Genomic DNA, 23,462 nt, shown 5'->3' on the forward strand with positions numbered 1-23,462 from the left:
AACTGCCGTACTGTTTTCCATAGTGGCTACACCATTTTACATTCCATCAACAGTGTATAAGGGTTCCAATTTCTCCACATCTTTGCCAGCACTTGTTATTATTTTACTTCTCTCCCCACGCCTTCTCTCCCTCCCTCCCTCTCTCCCTCCCTTCCTTCCTTCCTTTCCCGCCTCCCCTCGCTCCCCTACCCCTCTCCTTCCCCCCTCCCCCCACCCCTTTTCTTTCTCTTTTTTGGGTAGCAGCCATGCTAATGCACGTGAAGTGGTATTTCTTTTCTTTTTTTTTGGCCATGGCACACAGCATGTGGGGTCTTAGTTCCCTGACCAGGGATCGAGCTGCACCCCCTGCAGTGGAAGCATGGAGTCTTAACCACTGGACCACCGGGGAAGTCCCTGAGGTGGTATTTCATAGTGATTTTCATTTCCCTAATGATTAGTGATGTTGAGCATCTTTTCATGTATTAATTATCCATTTACATATGTTCTTTGGAGAAATGTCTGTTCAAATCCTTTGTTTATTTTTTATTTTTTTTAAATTAATGGTTAAATTGTCGTTCTGTATAGAGTCTGGACCCTCACACCGTATCAGATATACGATTTGTGAACATTTTCTCCATTCTGTGGGTTGATAGTGTCCTCTGATGCATAATTTCTTTTTCATTTTGATGTAGCCCAAGTTACCTATTTCTTACTTTTGTGGTTTGTGCATTTGGTGTCATATCCAATAAGTCACTGCCAAATCCAACATTATAAAGATTTCCCCCTATGTTTTCGTCTAAGATTTTTATAGATTTAGGTTTTCCATTTAAGTCTTTGATTCATTTTGAGGTAATTTTTGATGTACTGTAAGGTAAGCATCCAGCTTCATTCTTCTGCATGTGGATACCCAGTTTCCTAGCACTAGTTGTTGAAACAAATGTACTTTCCCCATCGAATTGTCTTGGCACTCTTGTCAAAAATCATTTGACCATTTATGTGAAGGTTTAATATAATTTATTTTGAAATGATATTAGTGCATATTAACACTTATATATGTGTATTTCTACCCTTCCCCCTCCCCCAATTTAGGTAGTATCACGTTGTTTGCAGTCATTACCGTCATCCTGGGATGCCTTAAAATTGGGTACTTCGTTGGATTTTCTGAATGTTTATCAGCCACAGAAGGAGTTTTCCCTGTTACCCATGCGGTACATACTCTGTTGCAGGTAAACACGACACTTGTTGCTTGTTCCTTGTTGCCTGGATTCCTGTTAAGTGTATCCCAGGGTATATAAAACAGTCCTTCAGCTGCCTGCACTGTAAAGTGGGACTGTGTCCTCTTGGCCATTTTTGTGGGAATCTTAAGTGGCAGAACTTACACTGATGAAGAATCAGGAAACTCGGCCAAGTCAGAGTCCACCAGAAAAGGCTCTGGGGAATTTTAATTAACAGTTTTATTGAGATACAATTCACATACTATACAATTCACTGATTTAAAGTGTACATTTCAGTGGTTTAGTATGTTCATAGGGTTGTGCTACCATTACCACAGTCCATTTTAGAGCATTTTCATCACCACCAAAAGAAACTTTGTGCCATTACAGTCCCTCCTCTGAGTCACTGAGACCTTTTCTTTGTTCATTTGTTGTTTGCTTACTTGTGGATTAAATTCTTTAGAAATGAATGAGAGGTTCATTCTCAGCCTTGGTCAACTTGGTGTGGGTAAGAAATAAGGATTTGATATATAATTTAAACCTATAGCTTAGAATCAGAAAAATCTCATGTTTGAAAAAAACCTTAGATGGATCTCCAGTGCAGCTTCCATCCTTGGCAGAAATCCCTGGAAATGGCTATCAGAGTTGAGATAACAGTAAAAGTAATAAGTAGTATGTCTATAGGACTTTTGCAAAGTACTTTTCATTTTCACTTCGTGTAATGCTTTCAACAACTCCACGAGAACAACTGTCGGATTGTCACACTAAGGAAGGAGAGGGGACAAATGACTTGCCCTAAGTCACAGCCAAGACGCCATGATTCTTTTTTTTAAATTGAAGTATGGTTGATTTACAACATTGTGTTAATTTCTGCTGTACCGCAAAGTGATTCAGTTATACATATATATATATATATATATATATATATATATACATTCTTTATATATATATATATATACACACACATTCTTTTACAGACATATTGAATACATTCTTTATATATATATACACACACACAATCTTATGCATATATATATATATATATTACATTGTCCATGGTTCTTCTCCACAGAAGTCACCCAGAAAGACCATGAACTTGGTCCAGGCATACTGTTATTGCTCAAAATATTTCTGCATTCCCGATTTAGGAACATCCTTCAGGACCAATTTCTCACCTGCGAATGCCAAGGATGCCATTTTTAATCTTAGTTTTTTATAAGAAAGTGGTCTCTGCTCTGCACCCAGGTGACTGCCAGTCAGCTCTTGGTGACCTTACGGTGTTTCTTGAGATCAACACACTCTCACAAGTGAAGCTCTGTGAGAGACAAGCCTGACAGCAGTTTGCCTCTGTGGGAGGAACAGGGTGGCAACATCGGTGGAACAGGGTGGCAGATTCCAGGGAGACCTGTTTGAACGGGTCGCCTTGCGTTTTGAGAGTTGTTGAGGGCTGAATTGTGTCCCCTGCATTCAGATGTTGAAGTCCTAACCTCCAGGACCTCACAATGTGACTGTGTGCAGATAGGGTCTTGACGGCGGTAATTAAGGCTAAATAAGGTCATGAGGGTGGTCCCTAATCCAATAGGACTGGCATCTTTATGAGAAGAGGAGGGAAGGACACAGACACACAGTGTGAGGATGCTGAAGGGAGGTGGCCATCTGCAGGGCAAGGAGAGGGGCCTCAGGAGGAACCAACCTGCCAAACCTTGATCTCGGACTTACGGCTTCTAGAACTATGGGAAAATTAATTTTGGTTGTTTTAAGCCATCCAGTCTGTGGTACTTTGTTCTGGAAATGCCGGTAAAGGAATACAAGAGTTAACTGGTTATTTATTCCAGGGGCGTCCAATCCCATGATGACAGTCTTATAGTGATGCCAGTGACAACATGGAAAGCCTTAGGGGACCAGAAAGAATTTCCTTCCTCCCTCCCTTCCCCCTTCCCTCCTTCCTCCCCCCGCTTCCTCCCTCCTTCCACTCTGCTCTCTCTCTCTCTCCCTCCCTCCCTTCCTTCCACAGGGGGCAAAACCCTGTGTTCAGTACTGTGAGTCCAGGGTTGAAAAGCCATGGTCTGTGCCCTGTGGAGGTGTCAGAGCGGGAGACAATCACCAAAACAGACTCTGTCCGCACTGTCAATGCTTTGACATAATCGCCCAGAGCGGGTGCCAGGGAGGGCCTCTCACTAGCTTTGGGGTACGGGGTGGTTGTCAAGGAGAGAGGGGTGTGGTGTGTCAGACACCATTACAAAGGACATCTGGGGCTGTGAAGTCTCTCCACCAGATGGGGGGAAGATGTGTGGCCCGTGGGGGGTGGTGAGCAGGGGTGACGGGCCCGGACTGGAGCCATGGTTTAGTGCAGGGCTTATAAGCATGGACTCTGGTCAGACTACCTGGCTTTGGCTCACACCAGCAGTGTGACCTCGGGCAAATGTGTTAACCTCTCTAGGCCTCATGGGTCTCATCTGTAAAAATGCCTCCTTCACGGGGTTGTTGTGAGGATTAAGGTGCTGTGTGTAGAGCACTTTGCAGTGAGCGCTTGGTCAAGGCTGACAGCCACTTAGCAGCTTCGACTCTACCTTGAGGGCAATGGGGAGCCATTGAAGGTTCTGGGCAGAGGAAGGACCTGGACAGAAGTGAGTTTTCAAAAACTGTTACTTGGTGGGTTGGGGATCTCTTTCTTCCTTATTTAAGGCATTTGGTCAGTAGGTCAATTAATCAATCTTCCTATACCTATTGGACACTTACTACGTGCATTTGTGACATTAGATGATGGGAGAATACAACACATTACTTTCTAAAACATACTATTTATTTTTAAATTGTGGTAGAGTACACATACCATAACATTTGCCACCTTAGCCATTTTTATGTGTATGGTTCAGCAGTGTTAAGTATATTCACATTGCTGTGCAACCAATCAGCAGAACTCTTTCATCTTGCAAAGGAAGTTCTGTCCTCTTTAAACGCTAACTCCTGATTCCCACCACCCTTAGCCCCTGGCAACTGCCATTCAACTTTCCATGTCTATGGATTTGACTACTTTCTGTCTCTTTGAATCAGACAAGTGGAATCCTACAGGATCCGTCCTTCTGTGACTGGCTTACTTCACTTAGCATAATGTCCTCAAGGTTCATCCGTGTCGTAATGTGTCAGAATTTTCTTCCTTGTTAAGGCTGAATACTATTCCGTTGTGTGGATGGACCACGTGTTGTGTGGACACTTGGGTTACTTCCATCTTTTGACCATTGTGAATAATGCTGCTGTGGATATGGGTGTACAAATATCTTTTTGAGACCCTGCTTTCAGTTCTTTTGGATTTGTACCCAGAAGTGGGATTGCTGGGTTGTATGGTAATTAAAAAAATATTTATTTAAAAAATATAGTATAGGGCTTCCCTAGTGGCGCAGTGGTTGAGAGTCTGCCTGCCGATGCAGGGGACACGGGTTCGTGCCCCGGTCCGGGAAGATCCCACATGCCGCGGAGCGGCTGGGCCCGTGAGCCACAGCCGCTGAGCCTGCGCGTCCGGAGCCTGCGCTCCGCAACGGGAGAGGCCACAACAGTGAGAGGCCCGCGTACCGCAAAAAAAAAAGAAGTATAACATTACTGAAAAAATTGAAAAAGAGACTAAAAATGTGTCTGTAAGCCCATTAACTGAAATATTTGTTGCTGTTTTTATGTGTTCCCTCCATTCTTTGTACTCAAGTGTACATTCTTGGCAAAGTTCTACGTGTAAGGTGCAGAATTTACTGTTTTGAGTGTTTCACTTAAAAAATCATAAACATTTTTTGTGTTGCTATGTAGTCTTTATCAAGGCATCAGTTAAGTGGTCCTCTAACTTAGAATTCATAGATAAAAGCTAATTTACTTCAGTGTTTCCCTATTGTTGGGTTGAATGTCCTCTTTACCAGGAGTCACTACTATCTGTTTTTTAAATTGTTAGGTGTTTCGAGAATCAGGCCTGAAAGTGTTTTCCAGAGCAGGATAGTAAATCTTAGGTGAAACGATGTGGAAGAGAGAGTATGTGTAAGTGTAATTTCTTGTGTGTTGTTTGATTTTCTTTTTTATGACACTCAATTGAAAATGAAGGCTAAATGAGACAGATGTATAAAGTGCCCAGCTGTGTTTGGCACGTAGTAGGTGCTCAACATGTGTCTGTGTCTAAATAAGGCCCCACATGCTTCTAGAGCTCAGAAAGTGCCTGGGACAGAGGAGGTGCTCATTCAATGTCCACACATGAGTGAGTTGAGAGCAGAGAGATTTTCCTGAAAAGGTACCTGCTCCAGGCACTGTTCTAAGTAGTTGACATGGATTATCCTATTTCACTGCTCACAGCACCCTCCAAGGTAGGTTCCACTATCATACCCATTTCATAGATGGGAAAACAAACCTGCCCAAGGCCGAGAGAGCCAGGATTTGCACACGGGTCCGATACGGCCCCCATCCTGAGTTGCTTCTAGTGACTGCGTGGCCAGGGGCCTGGGCAGCGTATATAACAGAGTGAAATAAAAGACCAGCTTGAACTAATTCTGTTCCTCATTGAAAGCGCTCAGAATCTGGTTTCTGGCCACTGACGTAGTAACAGTTCAGTGAATATTTCTCGAATGAAGCCTGATAAGGATGACATAAACACGTGGACAGGGGTTATGGTAGGCAGGCTGCCACTCCCCAAGCCCCACCCCACGGCAGACTCGTCACTATTTCCTCCTAAACCTGGAGGCCTCTATCTGATTCTCCCGGCAGTGCCCCTGCAGCACTGTTCCCCCCAACACCCCTGGGAATGGCACTGCCACCTGAGATGAGGATAGTGACTTGCCATTTTGGGGCGGGGGAGGTCACTGCACTGACTTTCCCCAAATTTTTCACACCTTTCCCTTAGGTTTTATAGCTTCTCAAGGGTGCAAATACAGTGATGGCTTTCCCATTGATGTATCTTTCTTTTCTTCCTTTATTTCCGTTTAGGTGTACTTTCTTTGGGGGCACGCAAAGGATATCATCCAATCTTTCAAAACACTGGAAAGGTAAAAATCATGGGTAATTGCTTACGTGTTGAATTTAATGTTCATTTGAAACAAACAAAACTCATCACTGCCATCTTGATTGGGGTTTTTTGGGGGTGGGGTTTGAACTGACTTCATTATTCTGTAAATGTGAATTTTACAAAGCGCTTTATAATGAACGATCACATCTTCTTGTTTGTTTGTAACGGATTTCACCTCCTGAAACGGCTCTGAGCACACTGCAAGCCCTCGGTTTCCTGGTCGCTGGCGGACGTTGTGTCTTCTGAGTTATGATACGATGTCAGCCGTGGCGAAAAAGCAACAGTCTGGACTCTGCCAACTAGCTTGCTTGGGTTTTAAATGAGACCGAAGCTCCGCTCCATCCTGACAAGCAAAGCCTTCATTTGTGGCCTGGGAAGGGGACCCTCTGCTTTGCCCTCTCTGGGACAGCTCTGGAAGTAGGGTGTTGTGGGTTGGATTTCACTTCTGCTGTCTTAGAAACTTCCCTTTATGAGCTTCAGTTTTTCTCATCTGTAAAATGGAGATAATAGCATAGCCAACCTCTGGGGACTGGATGAAATAACTGATGTAAAGCTTGTTCCTGGCATAGAACAAGGACGCCGTAAGTGTTGGCTCTATTATTATCTCTGATCACCTCTCCCTCGAGATGATTGTGAAGATCAAGGCAGAGAATCTACAGGATAAGAGGGTGAATTACCTAAACGCATGGTATGATTATCATGTAAGAAAGCCTCTGTGCACACATCCAGGGGAATCAAGGGATCACTATTTAGTTTCTAGAAAGATCCCTCATCATATAAACTGTCAGTGAGGAACAGAAAAGTCCCCCAGTACCTTTTGAAATGAAATCTGCTATTTAAGAGAGTGACTTATGTAAGACCACTGGTTGGAACTATTTTAACAGACTATTGAATTAGAAATAACTTTCACCAACCTCGTTACGCAAAAAGGATCAGCTTCGACAAGGAGTGAGGCATCTGTTGAGCTCCTACTGTGTGCAGAGCCTGCTGCCAGGCACTGGTGGTGATATGCAGAGGTAATGGGCCGAGATATCCAGGCATCTGAGCATCATTCCAGGAATGTGCAGCCTGTGCTCTCCCCTGTGCAGCCCCAAGCAGTGGCCTTGGCAGTGATCTTTAACTCCCATCTTAACACGAGAAGCCATGCCTCCTGGCAGAAGGCGCCACTGCTCTGCCTCCAGGGAAGGAGAATGGACAAATGGGGTCCAATGGATAAGTCAGGGACAAATGAAGTCCAGGCCCCGATGACCCAGCAAAGGCAGCTTTAATTGTGCCTTAGGGCAGGACAAAGACTTCCACATCCATCCTCACATTTAATCCAGGCTCTGCCAGGGTAACTATGGTCACTATTCTTCTCTGCATTAAATGCCAGGGTAACTATGGTAACTATTCTCTGCATTAAATGGATGTGGCAGGTTAGGGGACTTAGCTGGGTCTCCAGAGTGCAAGTGGCCAGCTGGGGATTGCCATCCAGTTTCTCCCATTTTGTGTGCTGGACCAGGTCACCTGGTCCTCCTTCCATCAGTGAGCCTGGGCTCCACTCGCAGCTTGAGGAGAACATTTGCTGATTTTGTTCTGGGGCATGGGTTTCACTTCATCTATTCCATAGACATTCTTTAAAAAAATGTCACTTTTTTTTTTTTCCTAATAAAACTTGTAAGGGTACAGTGTAATTAAAAATCATCATAATGCCACTGTTATGGACTGAATGTTTGTGTCCCCCCCAAATGCATATGTTGAAGCCCTAACCCCCAATGTGACGGTATTAGGTGGTGCCTTTGGGAAGTAGTTAGGTCATTAGGTCCCACTAATTCCCCATGATGGGATTAGTGTTCTTATAGAAGAGGAAGAGACACCAGATCTCCCCCCTCCTCGACCCCTGCACAAAGCGCACCTAGAGGAAAGGCCACGTGAAGACACAGTGACAGGCAGCCATGTGCAAGCCAAGAAGAGAGGCATCACCAGAGACCAACTCTGCTGGCACCTTGCTCTTGGACTTTGAGCCTCTAGAACTGTGAGAAATAAATATCTGTTGCTTTGTTATAGCAACCACAGCTCAGACAGCCGCTACCCAGAGGTCACTACTATTCACACTTTGGTCTGTTTTCTTCCAGTCTTTTTTTGGTGAATAGATATATATATTTTTTTCTTTTTTCCTTTTTACAGTTGTGGTCCTGGTGAGGCTCTCTTCCTGACTTTCAGGTGCCGCCTTCTTGCCATGTCCTCACATGGCCTTTTCTCTGGGCAGGGAGAGAAAGACCTCTCTGGTGTCTTTTCCTCTTCTTATAAGGACACAAGTCCTATTGGGTCAGGGCCCCACCCTTATGACCTCATTTAACCTTAATTACCTCCTTATACCCCATCTCCAAGTACAGTCACATTGGGGGTTAGGGCTTCAACATATACATTTTGAGGGGCCACAATCCAGTCCATAACACATCTTGTTGGACATCGAATTTTTCTGAAAGTTTTTGTTGTTATTATAAATAGTACCGTGATGAACATCTTTGGCTAAAAATATTTTTGAACATCTCTGATTCTTTTCTTTTTTTAAATTATTTTATTGCAGTATAGTTGATTTACAATGTTCTGTTAATTTCTGCAGTCTAGGAAAGTGATTCAGTTGTGTATATTCCTTTTCCATTACAATTTATTGCAGGATATTGAACGTAGTTCCCTATGCTATACAGTAGGACCTTGCTGTTTATCCTCTGGTTATTTTCTTGAGTTAAATTCCTAGAAGTAGGATTGTGGGGATAAAGGGTGAGATGTTTTCAACAAATGTATATTGGGTAGTTTGACCTACTGGGAACTCCTGGCTGAATGAAATGGGCTTTCCCATTCATAAAGCATTTTCTTTTACATGTGTTACTTATGAGAACCTCTCACAGTAGCCCTGTCAGGGACAGTAGGTATGATCATTATCCCACTTTGAGATGAGGAAACTGAGAAATGAAGTAAATGTCCAAGGTCAGGCAGCTCCCCTGTGCATAGCTGGGCAGGATCTGAATGCTGACTTTAAACCTACTGCTATTTCCATGGCATTGCAGTGGCTGCAGTGGCCAGCAGGGTTTGCTGGGTGAAATCTTTCTCTTTGATTAGTTGACATCACAGTATATTAGATATATTGGGATTAACAAAATATCATTAAAATTATTTTCACCTGTTCCTTTTTACTATTCTTTAAATGTGGCTACTAAGAAATTAAAAATTACATATGTGGCTCACATCAGTGCCTTGCATTATCTTTTGGGGGATAATGCTGTTCTAGGCCATGTACGCAGACATTCCCCACCAGGATTTTTCATCTGAAAAAGTCCCTATAGGACTGGGGCCTAGTCCTGCCTTGGCCTTGCTTGTTGAGCAATTGGAGACAAGTCTCTCCCTGTCTCTGGGCCTCTTTCCTAAACTGGATAGGGAGTGGTTTGAACCAGATATGCTTATAACTTGATTTAGCCTGTTTTTTTTTTTTTTTAAATAGGGCAAAGTGTTAACCATTTTTGAGTTACTACCTTTCAGTTTTTTTTTTAAATTTATTTTTTTCGTTGCACTGGGTCTTTGTTGTTGTGCGTGGGCTTTCTCTAGTTGTGGTGAGTGGGGTCTACTCTTCGTTGTGGTGCATGGGCTTCTCATCACGGTGGCTTCTCTTGTTGCGGAGCACGGGCTCTAGGCGCGTGGGCTTCGGTAGTTGTGGCACGCGGACTCAGTAATTGTGGCTTGTGGGCTCTAGAGCGCAGGTTCAGCAGTTGTGGCTCACGGGCCTAGCCGCTCTGCGGCATGTGGGATCTTCCTGGACCAGGGCTCGCACCCGCGTCCCCTGCATTGGCAGGCGAATTCTTAACCACTGCGCCACCAGGGAAATCCCACCTTTCAGTTTTAGATTTAGACGTCTCTTAAAAAATCGGGAGGTTTGATAATCCAGAATGTGCATGGCAACAAAGAGCTAGAGCCAAGTTGGGGTTGTTCCCTCCAGATGGGGCGGGGGTGGCTGCTCAGTTAGCTACAGTCCCCAGCACTCCCTAATGTTATCCCAGGCCTGCTTTATTCATTGACATTTCTTGCCATGCCCTGGAGTTTTCAAAACTTCCCTCTCCTGGACTTACCCTTTTTTCTGATCTTTCGAGCCAATATTCCACTATCCATGCTTTTAGTACATACAAGGACTTTTCTCCTGGTGTGAGAATTCCTCTTACTGGTTTGAGTCCTTTTCTTTTCTCAAGAGTGAAGTTTTGAGGAGCAGCAGTTCTGAAAAAAAGACCTGGAAACATAAATTGAGATTAGAGAATGGCTCACAGGACCCTTCTTTATTGTGGTCTGGGGTTATCGGATCCAAGTGTGAGAAAGGCAGCTTGGCATGAGGAAACAACGCCTGCCTTTAGTTGGTAAGACAATTTCCAGATCAAATCAACAGGAGGCTGCCAGCTCGCAGGGAGCGTTTGTGGCAGAACAGCCAGCAGCTGTGGGCGGCATTAGTATTACCTGCTCAGGTTCAGTGGACCTGAGATGAGACAACGCCATTTGGACCAGGAAAGAGGAGAAGAAAGGGGAGCTGTGTGCATTATAAGTAAAAGAAAAGCCAGCCAGCCGGAGGCAAACAGCATTGTCTGCATTTGTCAAAGGCTCTATACAATGCCTCCCAGATGTCCCGGGGAAGGCTGGCCACAATCTATAGCAACTGGGCAAGCATGAGGGGCAAGCAGATGGGCAAACAGCTGACTCAGACACCCCCAGGCGGCTGTTTCCTTCCCCACTTGTGCCTCGACACTGGGAAGTTGCCAAAGGAAGCTGGAGTTCAAATGAGGAAAGACTTTGCTTGCGGTTGCTCGTGGGAACCCCAGGGGGTCATCTGGGGTTAAAACTCAGAGGAGAGGCAAGGTCAGGGTTGAGGACCCAACTGTACCATTCTTCCTGTAGGGAGATTTGGACAAGGGTGCTCTTGGTTACATGGGGAGGGGGCTCACATCCTCTGGGCCTCTGCTCTCCAATTGAGAAGTGATCAGTTACACACAGGTTTCAAGGAATTCCTCTCTCAAATCACCTGTACTTGCTGCACCTGCTCCATGCAAGGCCCATTGTTAAGCACCCTGGAAGCTACCAAAGTGAATACATCTTAAACTGGCAGCCATGGGGAATCTTTGGAGGTTTTGAAACAGACAGTGACTCCATTGGAACCATATTGCCCCAGATCCCTCCTCTGTTCTCCAGAGTCCAGAGTCCACCCTCCATGTCATTTCTTTTCTTCTTCTTTAGGAGGCACTGTGGTCAGAGGCAAGGACAGAACTCTGAGGTCAGACTAGAACAGCCTTGTCGCTTCCTAACTTTCAAACCCCAAATGCAGCTACGTATTCTATTTGTAAATAATATGGCCTAATTCCTGAACTTATCCGAGACTCCAGCAGCTCAACAGTGTCGTCACAGAGCAGGATCTTTCTATGTTTCCACTCTGCCACCCTCAGTGGGTGAGGGTTTCATCCCATGCTTGTTGCTTCATGGTCACAAGATAGCTGCCAAAACTCCAGCCTTCATGTCTGCATTGAAGGCTGGAAAAAAGGGGGAGAAGAAGAATAAGTAGGCTTTTCTCATTCTGATCTCTTCCATCAAGAAAGCAAAAGCTTTTCAGTAGTGCCCAGTAGACCTCGTCTCACATCCTGCTGGCCACAGTGGCCATGCTTAACTTCAAGGGAGGCCAGATGGTGAGTTTCTGGTTGGTTTTGGTGTCTTTAGAAGTAAGTGGTAAGACAGAGGGCGTGGATAATGATCATTGGGTTGGCAACCCAACAGTAAAGGCGTACCCAGTTCTCCAGATTTCCAAAGTAGCCCTTTCATCTTTCCTTCATTGTTCTATTCCCTTTTGGAAGAAAGGGTTTGGGGTATGGTGGGGTAGGTTGCCCGTTTTTAGTAAATTTCCATCCCTGTATCCCTGCTTCCAAGACCCAGATTTTTATTTGTTTTGTTTTGTCCCGTAGACCATGAGTTGAGTACTGGCAGGTTCAAGATTAAGACAGGATGCCAAGGCTGTGGTTTTGGAAGGTCCCATGGAACTGCCGGACAGGGGACCCTCAGGACCAGAGCCTGAGCTGCCAGATGACATCACAGTCACTGCTAAGAAGGAAGCTTGTGTGTGTGCCCATGTATACGTGTGCAATGTCTCCATCTCACCTCACGGGGCTAGGAGCTTCCCAGGGCTGCTCAGGAAGTGGGTCCTTGTGTTTTTCAGGTTTGGGGTGATCCACTCAGTGTTCACCAACCTGCTTCTTTGGGCGAACAGCATCCTGAATGAGTCAAAGCACCAACTTAACGAGCACAAGGAACGGCTCATCACCCTGGGCTTCGGGAACATAACAATAGGTGAGTGGTAAGAGTTGCCCAGCTGCCATCTTGGAACAGCTCGGAAACCTGCAGAGACCAGAATGTCCGTAGATGGAGGTATGGGTTTCAAAGACCTGCAGGGTCCACCCAATTCAACATCGGCCAGACAATCCTCTGTTGTTGAAAATCTTTCAAAACCTCCTAAGTCTCTCATCCTGCTTCCATAAGTAGGGTGTGCTGAGCATAATTAAAGGTTTCTTCAGTGACTCAGGGACTTGTCAGATCCAGGGGTCAATCATTTTGATCGCCATTTCTCATGGTCCAGTTTGGTATGGAAATGAATGTCTTTGTTTACAACCTTGGAAGATTGGTGGTTGTTTCTGTTTGTGTTTTTAATTAAACCTCTATTACCAGTTCTTTCTACTAAAAGTATAGCTTTAAAAAATCCATAGAAGTCTAATGGTATGTTGTGGTTAATTGGTTTTCGTTCATTTGAAGTTTTTATTTAACTCTACTTAGTTTATAATTTTGGCCCATCTTTATTCCCCCCTTGTTCCTATTGGAGTGCCTGTCTCATGACTCTTCATTTTCTTCCAAAATTCTTTAGCATTTGTGACCTGTTGCTTCTATATTAGATCACTGGGGTTGAGAAGAATGTGGGGTAGAGGAAGGTGCAATGTACAGGGGACTGATGTCTCAGGTTTGGGTCTTGTTCCCATCACCTTCTAGCTGTGTGACCTTTGGAAAACATTCAACCACTCCGAGCCTCCCTTTTCTCTTTTATGAAGTGAAGGGACTTGAACCATGTACTTTCCATGAGTCCTTCCAGCTTTAATGTAATGCACATCTATCCTCTCTGCACAAACCCAGGTCAGTCCCAGAGAGCAACTTTAAACCCGTTTCCTCACCAGTGCGGTGGGGATGACAAAATTAGGGGGACACGCTACATTTCTTCACCACCCCTAACAAGCAGCCCGCTCTTGGGAAGGCCATTCTCTTTGGGACCCGTCTCCTCACTGGTATCAATAACAGTAACAGCAGTGACAACAATAACAAAAAGTTTTGTTAAGCATTTTCTGAGTGGCTGGCACATTAAACTCTTGTCCCAACACTCTGAGGTAGGCAACAGTGACCTCATTATATGGGTGAAGCCATTGAGCCAGAGAGAAGTTAAGTGACTAACCCAAGATCACACAGCAGATGGACGATGGAGCTGGGATTTGAATTCCAGCAATCTGGCTCCAGAGACCTTGGTGAAGATGGGATTAGATTAATTTATAAAAAAGGACTCTGTCAGCTCTAACATTCTGTTAATCTGAACCTTTTCTCCTGAGTATTTCCCTTGTCTTTTGCATTGTATTGTATTGTGTTACAAGTGTTGGGGAAACTCCTTTTGAATTGAAAATTGCAGTATTCTGCAAAAGTGAGGGTAATTAATGCTAAGCTTTTTTGTCTGATTTTATAAGTAGTATCATATAAATTAAAACATATCATAAATTAAAACAATGACAAAACGTAAAGAAAAAATCCACAGTAGCACCTACACAGAAGTGCACTTAAATGCTGTTAACATCTGGTTATTTTTTGGTCTTCGTGCTATGTATTTTTTTATAGTTGAGATCATACTGTACATATTCAATCATTTTTTTCTACAACATACAATAAGAAATAGATTTTACATTGCAACCCAAATGAACACATACCTGTATGTGTGTACACATGAAATAACAATCTTACTATATCAGAGACACTCAAATTTCTATTGTATTTGATTCCATTCATTCAATCCTGTTTTACTCCATTGCAATTCCATTAAAAAATATATTGGTTGCTACCCTCTAAATTGATTTCACAACTGAGTTCTGTGTTGTGGTATGCATTTAAAAATACTGGATATACAATTTGTTCTTACTTTTTTCCCATTGTTATTGTAACAATTATTTTCTTGTATCATTAAAACACAATTATAATTTTTAATGGCTGCCTACTATTCTATTGTAAGGATGTACCAAAATTCATTTAACACTTTCTAAATTGTTACACATTGAGGTGTTTCTCTTTCTTTCTCAAAAACTCACAACAAAATTTTACCTAATGCTTTGACTATATTTTTGACTTGTCCTTTAGAATAGATTGGAATTATAGGCCAGAGACTTTATATCATCTTTAAGGCTTTTGTTGCATATTTCATTAATTACTTACAGCTTTTCCCCTCCTTGTTATGAAATGGTCCTTTATACCATTGCCAAGCGTCTTTCAGAAGGTGGGGCCTGTCTCGTGCCACACTTGCTGGCTTCGGATATTCTCAACAGGAAAATTTTTGCTGCTAAGGGGCATTTTCCCTCACAAAGTTGTTTTTAAAAAGTAATTTAAAAATCACACAGGTCAATCATATTCACATAGAAAGTTTAGAAAATACAGTGAAGCAAAATCTAGAGGGAAACTTACATAAGGTTGTATGTCAATTATATCTTGATAGAAGTTTCTTTTGCTGGAAAAAAAAAAAATTCACCTGCCATTTTCCCGCCCAGAGATAACCATTGTTAACATTTTAGTTTATGTCCTTCCAATTTTTTTCTATGTCTGTCTACCTCCCTATCTCTCTGTCTCTGTATGTATACATCACCAAGATATCTATAATTGATCAAAACGGAGCCGTACTCCAGCCTCTTTCGCAGCTGCTTTTGTTCAACAGTGTCTTCTGAACGTCTTTATATGCTGATGAGTAAATTTCTAAAATACCATTTGCAATGGCTGGACAATATTCTGATGTATGGATAAGATCTAATTCGTGTAATTAGTACTCTTTGGGGAGTATTCATGGCTGTCAATTTAGCCATGATATGAAACATGACAAAAAGCCATGAAATAAAGCTTCTAATTCAATGGCAAACCCAAGCATGAATCCACAGTGAGAGTATTTGTTTGTGGTTTTCTGCTTCGCCACTGAATGTTCTAATTGTCCTCCCCTGTGGTCTGTCTCCCCGCTAGTTTTAGATGACCACACGCCTCCATGTAACTGCACACCCCCGACCCTCTGCTCTGCCATCTCCCACGGGATCTACTACCTCTACCCTTTCAACATAGAATATCAGATACTGGCCTCCACGATGCTCTACGTCCTGTGGAAAAACATCGGGCGCAAAGTTGACAGTCATCAGCGTCAGAAGATGCAGTTCAGGTCTCACGGGGTCATGCTGGGCTCGGTACTGGGCCTGACCGCACTGGCTGCCACCATTGGGGTCGTGGTGGTGTATCTGATTTGGATCAGGCGTTCCAAAACCGGGAGCGAGTCAGCACTCATCATGTTCTACCTGTATGCCATCATCTTGCTCGTACTCATGGGGGCGGCAGGGCTGGCTGGGATCCGGATTTATAGGCTAGATGAGCAATCACTAGACGAGTCCAAAAATCCGGCCCGCAAACTGGACGCAGACCTGTTGGTGGGCACTGCCTCCGGCTCCTGGCTCATCTCCTGGGGCTCCATCCTGGCCATCCTCTGTGCCGAGTCCTGCCCCCTGTACACCTGGTACAACCTGCCCTACTCCATCCTGGTGGTTGTTGAGAAGTACATCCAGAACCTCTTCATCATTGAGTCCATTCACCGAGAGCCGGAGAAGCTCTCCAAGGACATCAGAACCCTGCAGGTGGTCACAGTCTGCAACGGCAATGCCACATCCCTCCCTTCTTGCTTCGAGAGCAGACCTGCAGCCGGGGACGTGGCTCCCCAGGACAGCGAGATGTCACATACGGCCAATGGAAATGTGTGTCTGAGAGAAGTTGATAGCAAAGAGGAAGAGGAGAAGAGCTGGGAAGGGGCCCTGGGCCCAGCCTGCCACGCCCATTTCCTGCAGGGCAATGCCCAGAGAAAAGTCTTAAGGAATATTGCAGCCTTTTTGTTCCTCTGCAATATTTCGGTAATCTGCAAGTTATTTCTTTATTTAAAAATACTGATTAATCTATTTTCCTTGCCGTTTTCAAATAAGGAATAAAGGCAGCTTTTAATCAAAATAATTTAAATGTAAGGTTAAAATATTAGACTGGAACATAGGCTTATATTCTACAAATTTGCTGACTGAGTATCTGTATGCCATGGACTGGGGTGGGAACTAAGAATTAAAGGTGAGAAGACGTAATCTCTTTCCTCAAAAAGGTCACAGTATTAGTGGGAGAGGGAGACAAGGAAAAAATATAATAGAGTGAATATGGCAAATGCTGGGACAGGGCTATCTGCAAGGTGGAATGGGAGCATGGAGTCAAAGAGGGACTTCAATAAGTAGGGGATGCTTGAGGTGAGACAGAGACTCAATTAGGAGTGATTTTGGCTGCAAATAACAGATAGCTTGATCAGCAGTATCTTCAGTCTTAAAGACAAGAATTCTGGAAGTTGGCTATTCAGGGTTGGCCTGGCCGCTGAACCCTATCATCAAGGATCCAGGCACTGTTCACCTTTCTACTGAATGTGGTTGGCACATGGTCATAGGATGGCTGCAGCAGCACCAGGCATCACATCTGGGTTCAAGACAGGAAGACAGAGGGAAGGATTGGTGCCAGGCAATGTCTACAATTGATGTGACCACCCCTAACTGCAAGGGAGGAGGGGGAAGTGGATGGTTTGCTTTCTAGCCTCTATAATGGACGGTAACAAGGTAGAAAAAGATGTATAATCAGCCACTCAATATTGTCTGCCTTAGCCTCAAGGAACAGTTGGAAGTTTACCAACTGTGATCAAGGCAAGAAAAAGAAAGGCTTGGGGCAGAGGGCACGTGTTGTGCAAAGACACAGAGGCAAAGGACACCATGGCCTATTTGAGTAGCACGAGCAGCTTGTCATGAATTCCATACACGTGAAGCAGGGCGGGAAGCAGGATGGAGGGTCTGGTTAGATGGGTCTGGCTTGAGCAGAGCTTCATAAGCCTGGCTGAGTCTGGTCTTCACGCTGAGGGGAGTAGAGGACCCTCTCAGATTTGTGTTTTAGAATGATCTTCTAGCAGCAACGTGCAGGAAGGATGGAGGGAGGTAAGATCAAAGTCAGGGAAACCGGAACAGAAGCCCCACACAGCTGCCCAGATAGGAAATGATGGAAACTTGAACCAGGGCAGTGCTGGTGGGGATGGTGAGAAGGAAAAGGAATACAAAGCATTGTGTGTTGTTGGGATTTGTTCTAGAGGTACATAGAAGGGTGGCAGGTCTGGGTAAAAAGGAGGGAGAAGCAGCCTTTGGTGCACACAGGCATCGGCAGTGACTGTGGCTGGTGGAATGGTGACGATGCCCCAGCCCACGGGGCCCGCCCATCATCGCAGCCAACTCTCTGCTACCAGCCTCCGTATCATCAGGGCTGCTCTGTTTCCCCAGAAGCTTACTGATTTTTAGCTTCCTCTCCCTAATATCAGTTGGTGCATGTCCAGGGACTGCAACTTTTGATATTACCCTAAGGCCACAAAATTGGGGGTTCCATCTGAAGCTGAAAGGGCCATGTGTCTGCCAACCTAATCTGATTCTTGCTTTGGGTCACCTGGACCTTGGTCCCCCTCCAGGTTGGCAGACAGTTATGGGGAGTTCTGAAGGGAGAAGGGGTCCCAGAAGAGTGTGGCTCCAGGTGCGCCCTCTTCTTTCATCTTATAGACATTTATGGGGCACCTGCTCTGTGTCAGGAACTATGTGGGGGCAGCAGTGAACAAAGGACTTAAAACAGGAAAACAAGAGAGAGAGATATTAATAACTACAATGGGGCTGCATTTTATATAAGGCTTACATTCCAGAGAGGGGTGTATCAGCTTAGATTCTTATAAAGTCAGAGTTGGTTCTAGAAAGACCCTGAAGCGTATTTTATTTTATGCACCCCAAAGTATGAAGATCTCTCTTTTCCGTGAGTTCAGAAAGACCACTTTCCCTGTGTTGGTTTTTTGCTTGATCACCAGGTTGTATACTTGGCTTGCTTTTTTGGACCAACCTGACCAAGAATAGCACTGCTATACTAGAATCGAGTGGCAACTGATGGTCTCTTGGGACCCGAAGGCCAGGTCCAGGGCTCTGGACCAGGAGAAGGACACGTTTTATCTCTTCATCTCTGTGCTCTGCCCCTGATGGCCCCAGGCACTGCCTCCGTTCCCTGGGGAGTGAGCCAGAGGACGGAAATCATTGCAGGCTGATGTCTTAGGATGACCTGAGCCAACTCCATGGGCAGCACTTTGAAACCCTGCACTTCATCCCATGTTGTGCCAAAGGCATCAGGCAGAGGCAGGAACTGTTTCTGTCCGGGACGAGGAGCTGGCGCAGAGGCAGCGACTGGAGGTGCTGGTGTGCACGACCACGTGGGGCAATTGGCAGCTGTGGGGTGGACAGTAAAGAGTGGTGGGTGTGATGATGGAAGACTTTGGGTGCTGTGGGAACACTGGGGTTCAGGGGAGGCCTCCTCTTGGTGGAGTGGAGCAGTCTGGGCGAAGCAGCAGGTACGGGGAAGGCACGGATGCAGAGCAAGGTAGGGCTTGCTGGATGTGCTCAAGAACTGGAAGGAAACCCATGTGGCTAGAACTTGGAGAGCAAGAAGAGAGAGGCGTGGCCTGGTAAGCCATGGCCACAAGCCAGGACTTAATCCTAAATGCAACAGAAAACCATCTAAGGGTCTTATGCTCTGAGTGACAAGATCTGATTCGTGTTTTTATTCTTTTAAATTAAATTAAATTTTAATGGTGGTAATGAACACATAACCTAAAATTTACCATTTTAACCATTTTCCAGTGTACGATTCTGTAGCATTTCGTGCATTCACATGATTGTACTACCATCACCGCCACCCACCTCTAAAACTTTTTCACTTTGCAAAACTGAAATTTTGTACTCATGAAACAACTCTCCATTCCCTCCACCCCCATCCCCTGGCAACCACCGTTCTACTCTCTTTCTCTGTGAGTTTGACTCTGGGTATCTCATATAAGTGGAATCATACAGGATTTATCTCACGTGGTGCAAGGACCTTCAGGTTCATGCATGTTGTAGCCTGCGGAGGGAGAGGGATGCCAAGAGCGGCTCCCAGGTTCTGCCTTGAGTTCCTGATACATGGTGATGCTACTTATGGAGATTGGGGTCTCTGGAGGGGGAGCAGGCTTGGGAGGGGCTCAGGTGAAGGAAGCACGTGACTTTAGTACTGGACACATTCAGTGGTAAGGACATCCAAGTGGACATAACCAACAGGCAGATATTTTGGTTTTCTATTGCTGTGTAACCAGTGACCCCAAATGCATGACAAAAACAACCACCATTTTACTATGTCTCAGGAACTTGTGGGTTAGGAATTCTGGCAGGGCTTGGCTGGACAATTCTGTTCCTAATGAAACTGACTGAAGCTACTGGATGGGCTGCGTGGGTTGGAAAGTCCACGATCTGGTGCCTTGGGTTGGGGAGGCTGAAAGGCTGGACTCAGTGGGGACTCTGGCTGCAATGTATTCATGGGGACTCTCCAGCACGGCGGTCTCAGGGGAGGTGGACTTCTTAGGTGATGGCTTAGGACCCAGAGCCAGGCTTCCAAAGGACTGGAAGTGCCAGTCTCTTAAGGTCTGGGCGTGGACACTGCACGGCACCATTTCTGCCATATTTTATGGGTCCAGCAGTGATAGCGTCCACCCAGATTCAAGGGAAGAGGGCATAGGTTGCCTTTCAAGGGGGTGAGTAGCAAGAATTATAGCCAACTTCACAGCAGATGGAAAGATCTGGATTTCAGGAAAGAAGTCCATAAATTCTTCTTCTTTTATTCTCATTTTCTTTCTTTTTTTTTCTTTTTAACATATTTAATGGAGTATAATTTGCTTTACAATGTTGTGTTAGCTTCTGCTGCATAACAAAGTGAATCAGCTATACATATACATATATCCCCGTATCTCCTCACTCTTGTGTCTCCCTCCCACCATCCCTATCCCACCCCTCTAGGCGGTCACAAAGCACCGAGCTGATCTCCCTGTGCTATGCAGCTACTTCCCACTAGCTATCTGTTTTACATTTGGTAGTATATATATGCCAATGCTACTCTTTCACTTCATCCCAGCTTACCCTTTCACCTCCCTGTGTCCTCAAGTCCATTCTCTATGTCTGTGTCTTTATCCCTGTCCTGCCCTTAGGTTCATCAGAGCCATTTCTTTTTTTTTTTAGATTCCATACATATGTGTTAGCATATGATATTTGTTTTTCTCTTTCTGACTTACTTCACTCTGTATGACGGACTCTAGGTCCATCCACCTCACTACAAATAACTCAATTTCGTTTCTTTTTATGGCTGAGTAATATTCCATTGTATACATGTGCCACATCTTCTTTATCCATTCATCTGTCGATGGACACTTAGGTTGCTTCCATGTCCTGGCTATTGTAAATAGAGCTGCAATGAACATTGTGGTACATGACTCTTTTTGAATTATGGTATTCTCAGGGTGTATGCCCAGTAGTGGGATTGCTGTGTCATAAGGTAGTTCTATTTTTAGTTTTTTAAGGAACCTCCATACTGTTCTCCATAGTGGCTGTATCAACATTCCCACCAACAGTGCAAGAGGGTTCTGTTTTCTCCACACCTTCTCCAGCATTTATTGTTTGTAGATTTTTTGATGATGGGCATCCTGACTGGTGTGAGGTGATACCTCACTGTGGTTTTGATTTGCATTTCTCTAATGATTAGTGATGTTGAGCATCCTTTCATGTGTTTGTTGGCAATCTGTATATCTTCTTTGGAGAAATGTCTGTTTAGGTGTTCCACCCATTTTTGTATTGGGTTGTTTGTTTTTTTGATATTGAGCTGCATGAGCTGCTTGTATATTTTGGAGATTAATCCTTTGTCAGTTGCTTCATTTGCAACTATTTTCTCCCATTCTGAGGGTTGTCTTTTTGTCTTGTTTATGGTTTCCTTTGCTGTGCAAAAGCTTTTAAGTTTCATTAGGTCCCATTTGTTTATTTTTGTTTTTATTTCCATTTCTCTAGGAGGTGGGTCAGAAAGAATCTTGCTGTGATTTATGTCATAGAGTGTTCTGCCTATATTTTCCTCTAAGAGTTTTATAGTGTCTGGCCTTACATTTAGGTCTTTAATCCATTTTGAGTTTATTTTTGTGTGTGGTGTTAGGTAGTGTTCTAATTTCATTCTTTTACATGTAGCTGTCCAGTTATCCCAGCACCACTTATTGAAGAGACTGTCTTTTCTCTATTGTATATTCTTGCCTCCTTTGTCAGAGATAAGGTGACCATATTTGTGTGGGTTTATCTCTGAGCTTTCTATCCTGTTCCATTGATCTATATTTCTGTTTTTGTGCCAGTACCATACTGTCTTGATTACTGTAGGTTTGTAGTATAGTCTGAAGTCAGGGAGCCTGATTCCTCCGGCTCCGTTTTTCTTTCTCAGGATTGCTTTGGCTATTCGGGGTCTTTTGTATTTCCATACAAACTTTAAAATTTTTTATTCTAGTTCTGTGAAAAATGCCATTGGTAGCTTGATAGGGATTGCACTGAATCTGTAGATTGCTTTGGGTAGTATAGTCATTTCCACAATGTTGATTCTTTCAATCCAAGAACATGGTATATCTCTCCATCTGGTTGTATCACCTTTAATTGCTTTCATCAGTGTCTTACCTACATACAGGTCTTTTGTCTCCTTAGGTAGGTTTATTCCTAGGTATTTTATTATTTTTGTTGCAATGGTAAATGGGAGGGTTTCCTTAATTTATCTTTCAGATTTTTCATCATTAGTGTATAGGAATGCAAGAGATTTCTGTGCATTAATTTTGTATCCTGCTACTTTACCAAATTCATTGATTAGCTCTAGTAGTTTTCTGGTAGCATCTTTAGGATTCTCTATGTATAGTATCATGTCATCTGCAAACAGTGACAGCTTTACTTCTTCTTTTGTGATTTGGATTGCTTTTATTTCTTTTTCTTCTCTGAGTGCTGTGGCTAAAACTTTCAAAACTATGTTGAATAATAGTGGTGAGAGTGGGCATCCTTGTCTTGTTCCTGATTTTAGAGGAAATGGTTTCAGTTTTTCACCATCGAGAACGATGTTGGCTGTGGGTTTGTCATATATGGCCTTCATTATGTTGAGGTAAGTTCCCTCTATGCCTACTTTCTGGAGAGTTTTTTTTTTTTTTTTTTTTTTTTTTGTGGTACGCGGGCTTCTCACTGACGCGGCCCCTCCCATTGCAGAGCACAGGCTCCGGACACGCAGGCCCAGCAGCCATGGCTCATGGGCACAGCCACTCCACGGCATGTGGGATCCTCCCAGCCCAGGGCACGAACCCGTGTCCCCTGCATTGGCAGGCGGACTCTCAACCACTGTGCCACCAGGGAAGCCCTGGAGAGTTTTTTTCATAAATGGGTGTTGAATTTTCTTGAAAGCTTTTTCTGCATCTATTGAGATGATCATATGGTTTTTAGCCTTCAGTTTGTTAATATAGTGTATCACATTGATTTGTGTGTATTGAAGAATCCTTGCATTCCTGGGATAAACCCCACTTGATCATGGTCTATGATCTTTTTAATGTGTTGTTGGTTTCTGTTTGCTAGTATTTTGTTGAGGATTTTTTCATGTATGTTCATCGGTGATAATGGCTTTCTTTTTTGTAGTTTTCTTTTTTTGTGATATCATTGTCTGGTTTTGGTATCAGCGTGATGGTGGCCTCATAGAATGAGTTTGGGAGTGTTCCTCCCTCTGCTATACTTTGGAAGAGTTTGAGAAGGATAGGAGTTAGCTCTTCTCTAAATGTTTGATAGAATTCACCTGTGAAGCCATCTGGTTCAGGGCTTTGGTTTGTTGGAAGATTTTTAATCACAGTTTCAATTTCAGTGCTTATGATTGGTCTGTTCATATTTTCTATTTCTTCCTGGTTTAGTCTTGGAAGTTTGCACTTTTCTAAGAATTTGTCCATTTCTTCCAGGTTGTCCATTTTATTGGCATAT

The 23,462-nt window shown here is 44.0% G+C and overlaps 2 protein-coding genes across 2 annotated transcripts in view; both read left to right on the forward strand.

The window, feature by feature from the left end:
- The window catches only part of TMEM128 (transmembrane protein 128), a 30,268-nt gene extending 29,100 nt beyond the window's left edge, over positions 1–1,168 (forward strand). The window contains exon 5 of the mRNA XM_033856847.2: positions 1,069–1,168. The gene's annotated coding sequence lies outside the window, so the exon portion shown is untranslated. The remainder of the gene's footprint in view (positions 1–1,068) is intronic.
- OTOP1 (otopetrin 1) overlaps positions 1–23,462 on the forward strand; it is a 56,839-nt gene that overhangs the window by 11,751 nt on the left and 21,626 nt on the right. Inside the window, exons 2-5 of the mRNA XM_033856849.2 lie at positions 1,069–1,205; positions 6,147–6,205; positions 12,443–12,573; positions 15,526–16,451. Of these exons, the coding sequence (XP_033712740.1) occupies positions 1,069–1,205; positions 6,147–6,205; positions 12,443–12,573; positions 15,526–16,451 (1,253 nt within the window). The remainder of the gene's footprint in view (positions 1–1,068; positions 1,206–6,146; positions 6,206–12,442; positions 12,574–15,525; positions 16,452–23,462) is intronic.

Source organism: Tursiops truncatus, chromosome 5 (genome assembly GCF_011762595.2).
Source record: "Tursiops truncatus isolate mTurTru1 chromosome 5, mTurTru1.mat.Y, whole genome shotgun sequence".
Taxonomy (NCBI): domain Eukaryota; kingdom Metazoa; phylum Chordata; class Mammalia; order Artiodactyla; family Delphinidae; genus Tursiops; species Tursiops truncatus.